Genomic DNA, 16,027 nt, shown 5'->3' on the forward strand with positions numbered 1-16,027 from the left:
ATCTAAAAAAAAAGATTTAGAGGGTTAAAAATAATTTTAAATTCTAAGGATAAATTGAAGCTTAGTTAAAACAACATTGTTATGATTTTCGTACTTTCTATCTTTTACAAATAACTGAAACATATTATTGCAGATGTCTTCATATATTCTTTTTTTCAAAGCAAAGAAGTAGTCGAAGAAAAACCTGGCTATAAACATAATCAAGATGACTTCCATGGAAGTAAGCAATCGATTGTTCAAGAACAATTTAGCACTTCTAATGACATACTTTTATTTTATACTCAGGGCATATTGCGAAAAAACAATTCGATATCTACAAATTCATTTAAATATGTATTATTTTCTCGTTCTAGCATGCATTTTTAGGTGCATTTCATGATTTTAACCAGAAACCAGATCTAATACTTAGCTTATGACAAGTTTGAAGTTATGACACTTGTGACTTGAGTCTTGACTCACTTGTCACTGACTTGTGACTTATTTAGTTGTTAGATCTAGTATGTTTTTTTTTCTTCTAAGTAAGTCTAGACTATGATTTATGAATCTTAGATTTTATAAATTATGTCTAGATTATTCTAGATAAATAATGTAGATCTACTACATCTAGACATCTAGAATACAATTGACTAAACTAAAAGACAATAGCCTAATAGGAGTAGATATAATCTAGTCATCTAGATTAGTTTCTAGATGACTAGATTATATTGTCTCTTACTTTTAGTCAATTGTAGTCTTAGGTCTAGATGCAGTAGATCTACATCATGGCTGGCTGCCTGGTCGTGCGGTTTGTGCGCTGGACTGTCGTTCGGATTTATCGACCGTCGAGGGTTCAAACCCTGCCCGCTCCCATCCCCCGTCGTCCTGCGGGAGGTTTGGACTAGGAAGTAAACTATCTTCAACTCTGAAGGAACATCCGAAACATGTAAAACATTTTTACAAACACATTATCTAGAATAATCTAGACATAATTTATAAAATCTAAGATTCATAAATCATATATAATTAGTAGATATAGATTCTAGATCTAGACTATTTAGCGATGTTACAATTTCCGCCGACACGCCCCTTTTTTTTTCGCCAAAAAAAGTGTTTCGGTTTTTTTCCGGCAAATTATTATACGTCTCAAAGGCGCACTTTGTTAATCCACTTAATGAATACTTCTTTGTAAGAGAGTTATAGTTTTTGATGTAACAATAAAAATGGCGATCTGGAATCGATTTTGGCTTAGCCATGTGGAGAAAAAAGTCATTAATTTATTAATTGAAATTTACGTTAAATTTTCATGTGTACGGTTTAAAAAGGTCGGGATTCCCACGCATTTTTTTTTATATAGAATTGTAGTGCATTTTTTGCGCTAAATTACCGTGGTTTTGGTTCTTTATTACGTGGAGCACTTTGATTACAATAAATTTTTTAGTCCATGAGTGAAGCCTTGACAATTCACTCGTAATTTTTGGGTAGCCATTTTGAAAAGCCACAGACAAAAGCGTGGTCACGTGACTTGTTTGGCACACTTTGATTGGCTATGATCAAAGTTTTTGGCACGAAAAACTTTGGTTGTGAGATTCACAAGACTTTTTAAATATTATATTAACATATATGATCTATAATTAATACAAGTTACTATTTTTTTATCACAAAATAAGTATATCTAAGTCTAGATCTAGTTATTAGTAGATCTCTAGACTCTAGACTATAGGGGGGTAGTCAGTAGTTTATTGTTACATACTGAACTAAAGAAGTAGAGTCTAGGTCTAGTGACTCAGCCTAGTCTGCCTAGGCCTAGTCTCTTCTGACTTCTCAGTTCTGTTCTACTAAGTTACTAAGTCTAAGTTTTGTTTTAGTCATTCTAGATCTGATCAGTAGATGATCTACTGACTACTGATCTAGTCTACTAGTACTATTACTAATAAGTGATACCATCTCGATCTCTTTTGTTTATATTTTTAGGTCTACCTACTGTAGGCTACTTTTGCGTTACCTAACTTAACTAACTACTAAACTAGTTAAACTTAAACTAGTCAGTTCTGGATTTAGACCTAATCTAATGTAGACTTGATTCTATATAAAAAAAAAAAAACATCAACTATCTTAATAATCTTATAATTAATAATATTTATCAATCTTAGTTTCTAGATCCAGTTATTTTATTATTATTGAGTTTACTTTTAAGTCTAAGTCTTAGTAGTTAATTTAATAATTAATTCATCAACCGTATCACATTTTTTTACTTAGTAGACTCAAACTTAGTAACAAATATAATAAAATATCTAAATCTAATTATAAGTCAGCCTGAAAGAAAAAAATGCCTAAGCACACACGAGCCAAAATATACCAAAATTCTATTATCCATAAGCATCTTACAGAGTTGTACAATGATCTGCCTAGTCCTGGATGGGGTGATTCAAGTCGATTATGTCTCAATGGTCATGTATTATATATTTACCTCCAAAATAATTCTTCTACTATTACTGCAGAAGCAATAAGTTCCAGATTTGGACTACAAATAAAATCCCAAAAAGTGGACCATTTAATTGGCTTAATGCTAAAATTGAAGAAAAAGATTGGTAAGAATTTACCTCAGTTCAAAGAACTATGTAATAAAGTATTTGCTCATGTACCAACTGCAACTGTTCCTGAACCAACACTGACAAGTAAACCAGCTGTTGAACTATGTGCTACAGAAGAACCATTAACTTCTACTTTATCATTAAGTTCAACTGATGCCAAACCTGATGTGCTGATTATAAGTGGACAACATTCTTCCTAGGAAGAAGAAATTAAAAAAAAGAATTTCTTATTTGTCGCAGTCCAGGATTAAAGATAAAGAGCAATACAAAAAAAATCTTGCTGGCTATAAAGCCAAAGTGAAGCATTTACCAAACTTAGTTAGAGTGTTGAAGCAATCTATAAAGAGGAAGAACTCAACAATTACTCTACTCAGGCAAGAACTGAAAAATGCCAAGAGACTATCTGGAAAGGATGCTTATTTAAAAATGAAAAGTTTGTATACCAGAGAAAGACAAAAAACTAGAGAATTGTTGAGCAAATCCAAAGATACTTCATATCTACTAAAACAACTGGAAGAGAAGAATGAAAGAATTCGACAACTGGAACATGACTATTTACTTTTAAAGGAAAAATGTAATGAAGAAAAACAACTCATTGCCAAGAAAGACAAAAAAACCTACAGCAGTGCAATGCGCCTTCTTGTTTATGAGGCTATAGATAGTGAAGTTTCAACAGGTTACATTCCTACTATTATTGCAAATTATGCTAAGCTTATGGGAATCACAGCTGGCTCTATACCTCAGAGGAGTTCTGCAGAGGAAATGGAGAGAGAATTAGGTGTGATTGCACAATATCAAGCAGCAGATGTAGCAATGTCAACACAAAACTTAACCCTTGGATTTGATGCCACTACACAGGAAGATGTTCATGTCAACGCCATTCATATTACAACGAAAAATGATTGTTTTGTTCTTGCACTGGATGCGTTAAGTGGTGGGACGGCAGAAGATTACGAGCAGCATATTACTTCCGCAGTTGATGACTTAGCACACCTCTACGCTGACTACAAGAAGCTAGATTATGAATCCTGTAGAGAGACAATAATTAATAATATCTCAAACACAATGAGTGATCGGGCAGCAGTCAACCATGCGACAATAAGAAGAGTGTGTGATATATGGCAGAAACCTTTGAATGAGCTGAAATGTAATCTTCACCCCCTGGACACTATTGCAAGTAGATGCAAAGCTGAATTAAAAACATTGGAGACTAAGAAAGGATATTTATATGGGAAAGAATGTATGGCAGCAAATTTAGTTCTACAAATTAATAAACTGCGCTTCATCAACAGTAAAGGAGACCCAAAAGGATTTGTGTGTTTTCTGATTAAAAATAATTTACCTAAAGGACTTATACCTCGCTATAGAGGCAACAGATTGCACATTTTATTTCATATTTGTGGATTATTCATACACCATTACACCATCCTGTTAGATTTTCTAAGAAATTACAGTCTCACCTGTGGAGGATTACAATCAGCTGTAGAGAAAGATTTTTGTGATGAGACAGCAAAAAAACAAATGTGTGCCTTAGGAATGGTAGGTAAACTTCTAACAGCCCCATGGTTAAAGCTATTTTACATCCCAAAAACAGAAAGGATGGCTTATTTTAAAGCAATAGAAATCATCAAAGATGCCCTGGAGCGTATTAAGAAATCTGTTGCTCATCCTTTGTTGTTATTTTCCATGAAGCTAGACTTTTTCAACAATGCTATGGATGCTGAGGATCCTGTTTGGAATTCATTGATTGTGTTTTCACCTAAAGATGAGGAACTTGAAAATATGTTGAAATTGTGTTTAATTGGAGTGGCAGAAGTTATTGAAAAACAATATGTAAATTTATTTGATATTATTCCAAATGAGGACATTGAAATTCAAACTGAGACTTGTAGACCACACAATATGGATAGTGAGGAATTGATGGGAATGTTTAGTGCAGCAAAGGCAAAATCTCCGAATGCCACTATGTGTTTTATTTCTTCTAAAATTTGTGCTAAAAAAAACAAAACAATGAAGTACTTATATTCTATGACGGATCCAGACAGAGATAGCATTATATCATGGGCCATTGGAGCTGCACGTAGTAAGAGGAAAGGAAACAGATTAAAAAATTCGGAACTTCTAAAGGAGATGCAACGCAGGTCAGAAGAAAAGAAACAAAAAAAAGAGGATAAAAAAAGGAAGGATGTTGAGAAAATGTTGAAAAATATTGCATTAAATAAACAAGTCAAGTAATCAAAGCAACATTTCCTGAGATGACTGATACATCTGTGGATCAAATTTATGATTTACTTGCTGGCAAAGCATCTGGCAGACGTATATGTCATACATGGCATGACAATGGACCTGTCATTTACTTAGGAAGGATAGAACGCCTGAAAAAAAATGATCCTGAAAAATATGTTGTGGCTTATTGGAAAGAGGGAGATGATGATAGCTTAGCAGAAGACTATGATATTTCCAAACTCTCACTAGCATGTGATGTTGTTTTTAAGGACCTAATAATGTCTTAAATGTAAATACTTGTAAATACTTTAAAAATACTGAAATATTACCAGTGCCACCAGCGCTTTGTATATATATTCTCAATTTTAAGTTTATATTTAAATTATTTTTTTATTTATGAATATGTGCCAAGGTCACATTTAAATTTTGAAAAATTATTTTGCCTAATTGATTCCAACTAATAATGTTTACATGTAATTATTGGCACTTTTATTTTAAATTAGTGGGTCTTATCAAACATCATTAAACTAAGAATTTAAAAAAATTCATGCACTGAAATTCTGATTCTAAAGTAATAAAAATAGTTTAAAATGAAAGATTGATGTCATATAATTCTATAAAGAACATGTTTAAAAAGTCTTAAAATTTGAATAAAAAAAAATTAAATAGTAAGAAAGATATGCATGCTTTAATAACAGAATATCAAAATCAGAAACCAAAAATACAAAGATAAAGAAGGACAAAAAATTAATTTAAACAAAAAATCATAACTTCTCTTCTATTTGAAATAAAAACATTTTTTTTTTGGTTTAATTAATTGGAGAACAAGCTCTTTTCAATAATATCAATTTTTATTATCAATTATAAAACAATATAAACATAAAAAAATATTTTGTCGAAGTATTTACGTCTAAAAAGTGTATTATTTAAAGGAATTTTAAAAAAATAATAATAATTAAAACATAAAAGAATTTATTTACAATAAATAGATATTAATTTTATGCACAATCTAAGCTTTAATTTGATATATAATGTTAGTCTACAAGTAGAAAACTTGCGTAAATGTACGCGTTTTTCTTTTTCGTATCATTTTGTCACAACGTTCCATTAACCTTAATGTAAAGCCAAAACGCGTTTAAAAAAATCATTTTTTTTTAACCGTAGGTCCTACAACAATAATGTATATATCATTAGAAAGCTCTTATCATGTGCTTTAATGGTATATTAATTAATTTTAAAAAAAAAATTTTTTCAAAATTTTGTAACATCCCTAGACTATTCTAGTGACACTAGTGTAGAGTAAGACAGACTCACTGACATAGAGTAGACTTTGAATAACACACATAGATATATATAATATATTTATTATAATTTAGATCTATATCAATTATAACAAATAAAAAAAACAACAAAACCTAAAACAAATTATTAAATCTTATTCATGGTAAACCAGTTAGTTACACAAACTAAAAACTCCAAATACCTAGCTGTTAAGTGTTATAATAAATGAAAAACTATCATGGAATCCCATTATTGATGAAGTTATTTTAAAAAATCAAACAAAGCGTCAGGGTTTATTGAAAGAAATTTCTACAAATCAAATAATAACATAAAACTAAAATGTTATTTAACATTGGTTATGCCATTAACACTAATAAGACTGCTTTATTGATCCATATCAGGCATATCATATGGAAATTTATTATGATTACAAGGACTTTTTTCTCAAATAATAATAATAATAATAATCTTTATTGTCCTATAAAAAAATAATAATAATCTTTATTGTCCGTATGGAAATTTGTCTTACAATTTGTGCATTACACCAAACAAAAAACATCATAACTATAAGAAACCAAAGTGTACATTCACACCAGACTCACTCATAATTTACATGTGACAAAGTTTATACCAGATTGTTCTTATTTGGGACCCCTCAACTCAAGAAAACATTAAGAAACTACAACAGACACAAAATAGAGCAATGAGATTCATAAACAAATATTCACATTTGATTAGATTAACACTTTAGTAAAATCATTAAATTTAGAGACCCTTCAGGATAGAAGACTTTACTTTTCAAAGTAGCAATTATACATTAAGTTCTGAACTATAATCTTCAAATACAAAAACAAAACCTAATAAAATACTCAGAAAGACACAAAGATAAAGGCACATTCCTCGTTCCATACATGCTAGTAAATATTTGTACAAATACTCCTTCTTCTCTATTAGAGCATTGAATGGGTTGCCTGAGTCAGCTAGGATAACTAATGACTTGGCAGAGTTTAAGATTTTTATTAACATGCATGACTAGATTGACCTAGGGACATGCATAGGATGTAATCATCTTCTTTTTTGAAGTAATGTCTGTATTTTATAAGATAATATATATATATATATCTTATATTATAAAAAATAATATTATCTATCTAGATCTAGAATTAGTTACTTTTGAAATGCCTAGAAAAATCTGTACACCTTTCATTGAAGCCATTAGTAATGGAATCTAGATGTCATTAGAAATTTAGTGTTTTTAATGTGTTAAATGAATGTATGACTACCTAGTCGTGTAATGTGCATTCCGGGCTGTCATCTTGATGGTACCAGGTTGAAATTCTACCTGCTGCCACCACCCACTGTGTAGCTGAAGGCTTGGGCTAGGATGTAATAATCTTCAATTTTCAAGGAACATCCAAAACACAAATATTTTTTTTGTTACTTTATGTTAATGTTATATAAATGTTAAATTTTAAGAAGGGGAAAAAAAAAAGAAACTCACCAGCAATTGGACAATGAAATTAGATTTTTTGCTTAGTATGCTTATGCATCTATAATATTAAATTTTAAGTTATGCTTAAATTATAAAATAAAATATATGTATTTTCAAATTAAATAGAAAGAAGAAAAAAAAGAAAACCTAACGCTATTTCTATATTTGTTCATTTTTCAGAAACGGCTCCAAAAGGAGCTCCAAGCTATGACTAAAGATCCGCCTGCTGGTGTCAGTGTTAACACAGACCTGTTGAGCTCCAACCTTTCTGAGTAACTCTTTTTTTTTTTTAAGTCTTAGTGTAATTAGCAACTCATGTATCCAGAAATTGTTCACTGAGATTTAAACTGGGACCACTTGGTTCAGATGTCAAGCGCTCTACCACTCAGCCATCACATTCGATTCCAGTTAATTTGACCCACTAGTATGTAATTATTTTGCAGTTAAAAGCTAGGTGGTTTAATTTTATGAACATAGTCTCTGTTACAATATGAAAGTGCTACACATAACATACAAAAATTTCATATGAGTTAAACCCTATACTGTGCAACATAATGCACAGCTAATATACAGATATATGAACTACTAATGCTTATTAATTTTGTCCACTGAAAAATAGAAATTCTTTAAAATAATTCTTATAAGGCTATTCAAAATGCACATTTAACTAACTAAAGTGTTCTGAAACTTTGATGATAGTTGAAGATATGGAGGAGGGAATAATATGATTATCATACAAGCTTGTGGGTGTGGTGGCTGAGTGGTTAAGCGCTTGGCTTCCAAAACCAGGGACCTGGGTTCGAATCTTGTTGAAAACTGGGGTTTTGAATTTCAGAATTTTTAGGGAGACCTTAAGTTCACCCAACTCTTTAGTTGGTCATTGTGCGGGCCACATGACACCCTGCTCATTAACCATTGGCCAAAGAAACATAACCTTAACATCATCTGCCCTAGAGATCCCAAGGTCTAAAAGGAGAATTAAAAAAAATCATTTCATCTTTTGGCTCTAAAAGCATCCACTTCAATTTTGATTCTTGTGTAAGCTCCAATTCAGTTGAAGTGAGAGAAATCCTGCGCTAAATGCCAGACATTCTTGTTTCAATGTCTTGGTTTTGCCAAAAAGCAGTAATGCAGATAGAACTTTTTGTTGTTGTTGTTAAATTAAATATCAGTCTGAATAAGTTTCTGGTTTAATGAACTGGATTAGTCTGTATTGGTTAACATTTCACTCCACTTTATGTGATTTAATAAAAATAACCAGAACATGTAGAAATATTTCTTCACTATATATTATTTTAAAATGTATTGAATGAGAATATAATTTCATCTCAATCAAATGCTCATTATCTTTAATTATGTTTATGTTAGTAAGTTGATGCATGTAATCAAACATTAGATTATTTGCATTTAGGTTGTGATTTATAAATTTAATTTTAGGTGGGTAGTTGATATTGAAGGTGCTCCAGGTACTCTTTATGAATCAGAAAGATTTCAATTAGGTTTCAAATTCACATCTCGCTATCCTTTCGACTCACCGCAGGTAAGCTAGATAACAAAATGTATAATAAAATACAAGAGTGTATGTGGTGAAATAGTTACTACTTGTTTCTGTTTGTGTAACGTCTTGAGAATGTGTTCACAACATTGATTTAGTTGTCAGTTCATGTGTCGTTCTAGTTTAATAAAGCCTTGTTTTAGGTTACTCCCCAGTGTTCCTTTAATTCTTATTACAATTTATTTATTAAACTTTTCAGTTTATATGGATTTATATGTCTTATATATCTTATTTGGATTTTCGTACAACACTATTCATAGAGCCTAGCTCGCCATTGGCTGCTGAGAAGTGGCTCAGAACATTAGAGAGTTTCATCTCCTCAGTCTCTCACTGTGAGATTGATAAAAAGAAACTGTTGTTATTTCAGTGTATAAGTGAATTGTTAAAAATGTAGCAAATTTGTTTTAATGTAGAGTGTATGATTTTAAAGTTATTTGATTATTTATTCTGTTAATAAACCTCAGTTAAAGATTTTTTTTAATTTTTTTAAGCCTGGAGTGGAGCCAATCTTGAGGAATGAGTTTCAAAGTAATTATAATTAAAAAACTAAAGCATCAGTGTATTGAAAAATTCTTGTCCTAAAACATCCAACTTATAAAATTGAGCAGATAACCATAGAGTAATATGTATAGTATATCATTGCTATGGATAAGAATGCAAATGTTTGTACACAAAAGCATAACAAATGGAAACAACAGGAATAATTCTCTTAACTGAGGAAGATAATTTAACTCATTGTGATAGTAAAACTAATGCTATTATATTCAATAAAAGATAGCATCATCACCAGGAAACAGATACATCATAGTTAATTTTAATCAAGATAAAAATTTAGGTATCATCAATGCATTATAATATCCCAAATTTTAATTCTGATGTTTTTGCAATAGATAAATTTATAGAAAATTGTATATTGTCAGCAATGCATCAATTTGTACATAATATTGGGATTCAGCAACATTGACAATGAAACAAACAAATCTATTTAACTATAAGTAAATTATAGTAAACCTATTAGTTTATGTGTACATAGGTTCAAAATATTTTGCAAACCCTAGGGATTTTCTTACCCACAAAAATAGTGTTTTCCTCAAATTCCATCCAAAACTTTGATATTGGTAAATGTCTGAGTATAAACAAGAAGAGCCAATGCACTGGGTTGTCAAAAATATCAAAATAAAGATGTAGTGACAGATTTGGCAAGGTCTCAGCCTTAAAAAACTAACTCTGGATAATGATAAGCTAATTGATGATATTTTACCTGACATATTTAAATAATTCAAACCCATGTAATTAACATGTCTTGGCATTCTATAATAATTGCAAGTCTACATTGATTCAATCGTCCATATTTCAAAATAGTTCAGAGCAACTACTGAATAAAGACCAATAACAGTTAACTCAATTGTCCTTCAAGAAATGGTTTAGGACCACTACTGTATTTAATTTAAATATATGAATTGTATTTGGCCTAGGCACTATTTTGCAACAAAATCAATCATATTTGGGTTTCTATATTTTTAATTTTTGAGAGGTCCCTGGATATTCAAATCTGCACCTCAGTTTTAATTTTCCTAAGCTTAGAAAGACATCCTTGATAAAAATGACCAAACTTAAGAGAAACTAATCTTACAATACAAGTAGCACATAAACATCTACAAAAATATTTAGTCAAAATGGAAAAAGAAACATATTTCTTGTTTTTTATGCTATAAGACACTGGTAAAATAACTCATCTTTCAAAGTGTCATTCAAGCATGGAAAGAGGTGTATGAATCATTCATTCAAAGTGTCATTCAAGCATTAAAAGAGGTGTATGAATCAGCTAGGAAAATCAATAACTTTGGTGAAGTTAAATGTCTAATTAACATAAATGGCTAGATTTATACTTGCAAATGCAAAGTATTAGTAATCTTATTAAGGAATTACTTTGGTAATATATACAGTGTCTTTTGTTCAGAAATAAATTTGGTCATTTAAAAGACAATGAGCATAATCATTTTATGTCCCTAGCTAAAGCCATCAGCTTGTAGAATTACAAAAACTCCAATAGTTATAGCCCAAAAAATTGTTCAGAATTATTTGAACTGTAAAATTTAGAATTTGAAAAGACTATGGGCCTTTTTTTTTTTTTTGTTCTATGTGTTCTATCTATGCTATTTTGTGTGCATTTAAATTTTTCATTTTATTTTTAGGCATTAGTATTATCATGCTTTTTCTTTTAACTGAAGTCTTTCTTGTCATTATCAACATTAAGTTTGTATTTATTTTATGAGTTCTTTACTCTCTTCCCTAAAACTTTTGTGTACAGGTAATGTTTCTTGGGCCCAACATTCCAGTCCATCCACACATCTACAGTAATGGTCATATATGCTTGTCCATATTAACAGAAGATTGGTCGCCTGCATTGTCTGTTCAGTCTGTATGTCTCAGCATTGTTAGTATGCTATCTAGTTGTAAAGAAAAGGTAAGTTTTCTAGCTGATTAATGATATTAAATATGTTTGAACCAACTAAAATCAAAGTACCTTTTCTTAATATCTAAAATTAGTATGACTAAAAACAAAAGTTTATTCCGATAATAAAAGAAGACATACATTATTCATTAAATATTTTCCATTTAACACAAAGCACATCAAGAAAGATAAAATCAAGTCTGTTTTGATGCTCATGGTAATTGCAGGATTTAAATTCCTGACATTTATACTGTAACTTCTATCTTCCTATCCTTTATAACTAACATTGTTTTGAAAAACGCTTAACAAAATAATTTACACTTTTAATGAAGATTTTCTAATTCTTAGGCTACCGGTACTGTGTTTAAACACAATATTAATTGCTGTTCTCTAAAATGTTTCTCTTTTTTATTCCTTCAGAAATTACCTCCTGATAATGCTTTATATGTAAGAACGTGCAGCAAAGATCCTAAAAAAACAAGATGGTGGTATCATGGTAATATTTTTTTTTTTTTTCAACTTACATAAAGAAATTAGAAATTATTTATAACATCTTTAGATGATTGAAATATTTTTAAAAATATTTTATTATTTTTTCCTTTTTGTATGTGTGTGTGTTAAAATAGATATAATAATAATAATGAGAATGGCCTGAGGCTCAAGCTTTTAATTGGTGGCATGTTTTGTTGTAATCCTTGTTATTCTATTGAGAATCTTGATGGGTTCTATTACAACTGTTTGATTTTGGTTCTTGTCTTGATCAGCTACTGAATAAAGTTTTAAGTCAACGCTAAAATTTATTTTAGTGCACTTGTATCAGAAATAATTTGAGGGTCAAAGTCCATGTAATGTTTTGTTTGAATATATCATTCAATTCCAGTCAAGCTTACGCTGGCATTTTTGTTTTATAATATGGCATTGCCCTAGAGTTTGAAGAATCAAGAAGGGTGCAGTATTTCAAGTGGCTATTGCAGACCTACATGTAGTGTAACTTTCGATGTCTTTTTTATCCTTAATTATTACCTAACCCATTTTTCTTTTTTATGTTTTCATCTGACATCGATTACAAAATTTTGATTAGCAACTAAACGCACCAAAAATATATTGTTTTTTTCTTTTCTTTCAGATAACTCTGTATGATGACAACAATCTTTTAGACATTTCATTCCTGGACCTTCTACCAAGATTCTGTTTTCATTTTTTAAAGTATTTTTTTATTTATTCTGTTTATCTTCTTGTTGAAAAATCAATTGGAAAACTGTTTAAAAAGGCTGAGAGAAGCTTTCTTGTGATTTCTTCTTGAATACATCCGAGAAAAGAATTCAATATTTGGGTTTGGGATTTATCTGTGATTTTCTTTTAAATCTGGAAGGATTGTTTTGTGCACTGCCTCACATAATACTTTCAATGCATAGTATGTTTAGATCTTTTAATAGAAAAGTCAAATTATTTACAAGTGGTGGGTATTAATAGCCAAAAAAAAATATCAAAACAAATTTTATAGTATAAATAAAAAAGGAAAATGACAATCTTAATCTAAAATTAACATGTTTTACTTTGTCATTATAATTAGTCCTCATTTATATCTCAGCTATTTGTACATTTCCCAAAAATAATTGTGGCTACGAAAAAAAATACTTCTAGTTTGTTATTGAAGAATAGTTTTTCCTAGTCATCGCTAAATGTTTCAATCTAAATACTACCTTGTTATCAGGGAATGCTTGTAACTATTGAAGTAGTTGTTTTAAACCAAAAGCCACCACTTCATTGCAACTATTTGTTAAACATATGTAGATAATTACCTAAGATACAATTAAAATCCAATGTAATTGTGGAAGCAAAAGTACTAAACAAATGAAATAAATCAATCTAAACCATCTTGTAGTGTGTTATACAACTTTCATTGAAATGCTGCATTTTTTGTAATGTAATTAATTCTACATTCTTTATTGTATATATATTAAGACTTGAGTAAGTAGAAACAAAAAAAAACAACACAAGAAGTGCAATGCAACTTTTTTTTTTTTATGTCAAATAGTTAACATACTAAAAAAAAACAACAACTAGCAGTCAAATTTGATATAGTGAACTACACAGCACTGTCCAGGTGTAGCCTGATTACAAAACTTAATGACTATTTTGGTACTTAAGTATTCATGAGAATCAAGTTTGACTGTTTTGTTATGAATACGTATATTATGTTTTATTTTTCAATATATTCACTTTTGGTTTATCCTAATTATATAGATTTGTATCATACTTGTATCATTCATTCAAATGAATGTACCTATTCACAAGCAATAGAACATGTTCATTATGAGAAGTTAAACCTATGTAGCCCATGTGCACTGAAGAAGACAAAAAAAATCTTGATGCAATATCAGTGACCATTGTTATACTACTGTGTTATATTTGTTAATACTTGTAATTACTCATTGCACTTTTATCTTCAAGAACTGACTGTATGTTGTCACTTTTGTTTTGTTTTTCATGTCATGTGTGAGACTTATCTCATCTGGTGTACAGTTTTTTTTTTTTTTTTCAATTCTTACAATTGTATAAAGCTGACAATTTTTAAGCACCACATGTACTCTGACTCACTTGTGTTTAGGTTGAATTTCAATTGATAAGTAGTGTTCCCAACCCCCTTAAAGAAATTTTTTTTTTCTTATAAGGCATAAAAGTCATTTAGAGATCCCACTTAGTTTTTGAACCCACATGAAATCACAAGCTAGTAATGTTATCCCACACAGCTTTTAGTGATTACACATCTTGAGTTAAATAACAGGCAGTACCATTAAAGTTCTACCTTACCTGACAGCCCCAGTCTATAAGTGTGTAGCTTTTTACATTATAGACTAATCATCTATATTGGAGCTTTTTTTTTTTAAAAAAAAAAAGAAACCTTGCTGGACTTAGTTCTAATCTGACATAAGCTACAAATTAAGAATTTCAAAGTATAAACAAGTGATGTTTGTGATGGTTTTGACTTGTTGGCTTATAGGTTTAATTTTTTTTTTTTTATCCATCAGGGATTCTCCTATTTCATATTTGTTGTACTCTTCTATGCTTATTATGTATTTCAAGTTTAAGTTGAATAGCCCAAAAAAACATAGAACCAAATTCACATTTTTGTGATGGATGTGAGTCAGTTTTGAGTCTGACAAAAAAATTATTTATTTAATGCTTTCTTTGCAATGATGAATAATTGAGCATAGAATCATATTTCTTGAAACCCTTGAGATACAGAACTTGTCATTAATTGAGGATAGAGAAGGATGTTCTTCAAAATCATTAAATTACAGAACTTGTCATTTTTCCTTAAGGACTTGTAAGAAGCTCCCATCTGAAAATTCGGCACTGCAATGTCAAATTTTGTCCAGTTTCATCTCCTAACCCTATCAATCTAGTTTTAGCTAATTGTATGTAAGTAATGACCTATATAAAAGTTAAACATTTCAACTGCTGTAGAAAACTGCCCCCCCCCCCCCCCCATTCCTCTTTTTTGTTTGTTTACTATTTAGTTTTGAAAAGAAATTTTTGTTTCTTATTTGTTTTAAGATGACTGAATAATTAGTTAGAACTGTGTATTATGTTTTTTTTTTAATATTATTTTGCGTTTTTTTTTAAAAACTTTTTTTCCCTTATGCGTTACCTAAACAATCAATTTCTTGAGAATTAAACTTGTATCACAACTTGTATCATATGAACAAAAAGAAAGTATGTAGTACATGTATTTACTTTAGAGCTAAGATCCCTACAAAATAAAGTCACCAGCTCCATAACTCCATGCCTGATCTGTTGAGCTTTTGTAAATAGAAAATAAAAAAAAAAAATGGCAATATTAAACAGTGTGCTGTTTTTTATTTACACTGAACAAATAAATAAAAAACATGATCATTCTTTCTTCGTAGACAATTTCTTTCAAATCACCTTCACCAACTTCACATTTCCCTTGGTCTGTTGGACCGTTGGGGCACCATTTTAGATTTGTCAACCGTCTTTCTCTATTTTTCTCTGACTCATGTCTTTCGCTTTGGACAGAACCTCTTTCAATGAAATAAGAAATATTAAAACATTTCACAGGTGTAACATAGTAATTTTCTATTTGACATGCTTCGGATGTTTCTTCAGATTTGAAGATTATTACATCCTAGGTCAAGCTTCTCGCAGGACTGTGGAGGAAGGCAGCGGGCAGTGTTCGAACCCGAGACGACAGTCCAGAGCGCATTCAACACGACCAGGGCAGCTAGGCTAAACTAATATTCTAATAAAAATTCTAAAGATGTTTCTACAAATACTTAATTATCCCCAATCTACATGTGTACATGTACTCAAAAAGGTTACTACATGTAGATCTACTCAATACACTTATTTATTACTACATGTAGACCTACTCAATACACTCTCACATTTTTACTGCTAATCACTGGTCTAAAAAAAACTTG

The 16,027-nt window shown here is 30.3% G+C and overlaps 1 protein-coding gene across 2 annotated transcripts; it reads left to right on the forward strand.

The window, feature by feature from the left end:
• Positions 1-99: 99 nt before the first annotated feature.
• LOC106066127 (ubiquitin-conjugating enzyme E2 W-like) lies at positions 100-15,428 on the forward strand. 2 transcript variants are annotated; one of them, XM_013225093.2, is made up of 6 exons: positions 100-220; positions 7,750-7,841; positions 9,007-9,109; positions 11,436-11,591; positions 12,000-12,075; positions 12,706-15,428. In XM_013225093.2, exons 1-6 carry the CDS (start codon positions 206-208, stop codon positions 12,717-12,719), a joined length of 456 nt encoding a protein of 151 aa, XP_013080547.1. In that variant the 5' UTR covers positions 100-205; the 3' UTR covers positions 12,720-15,428. The 2 variants fall into 2 exon arrangements, with proteins under 2 accessions (XP_013080547.1, XP_055887326.1); XM_056031351.1 differs by lacking the exon at positions 100-220 and adding an exon at positions 348-366.
• Positions 15,429-16,027: the final 599 nt, after the last annotated feature.

This window comes from Biomphalaria glabrata, chromosome 5, assembly GCF_947242115.1.
Source record: "Biomphalaria glabrata chromosome 5, xgBioGlab47.1, whole genome shotgun sequence".
Classification (NCBI taxonomy): Eukaryota; Metazoa; Mollusca; class Gastropoda; family Planorbidae; genus Biomphalaria; species Biomphalaria glabrata.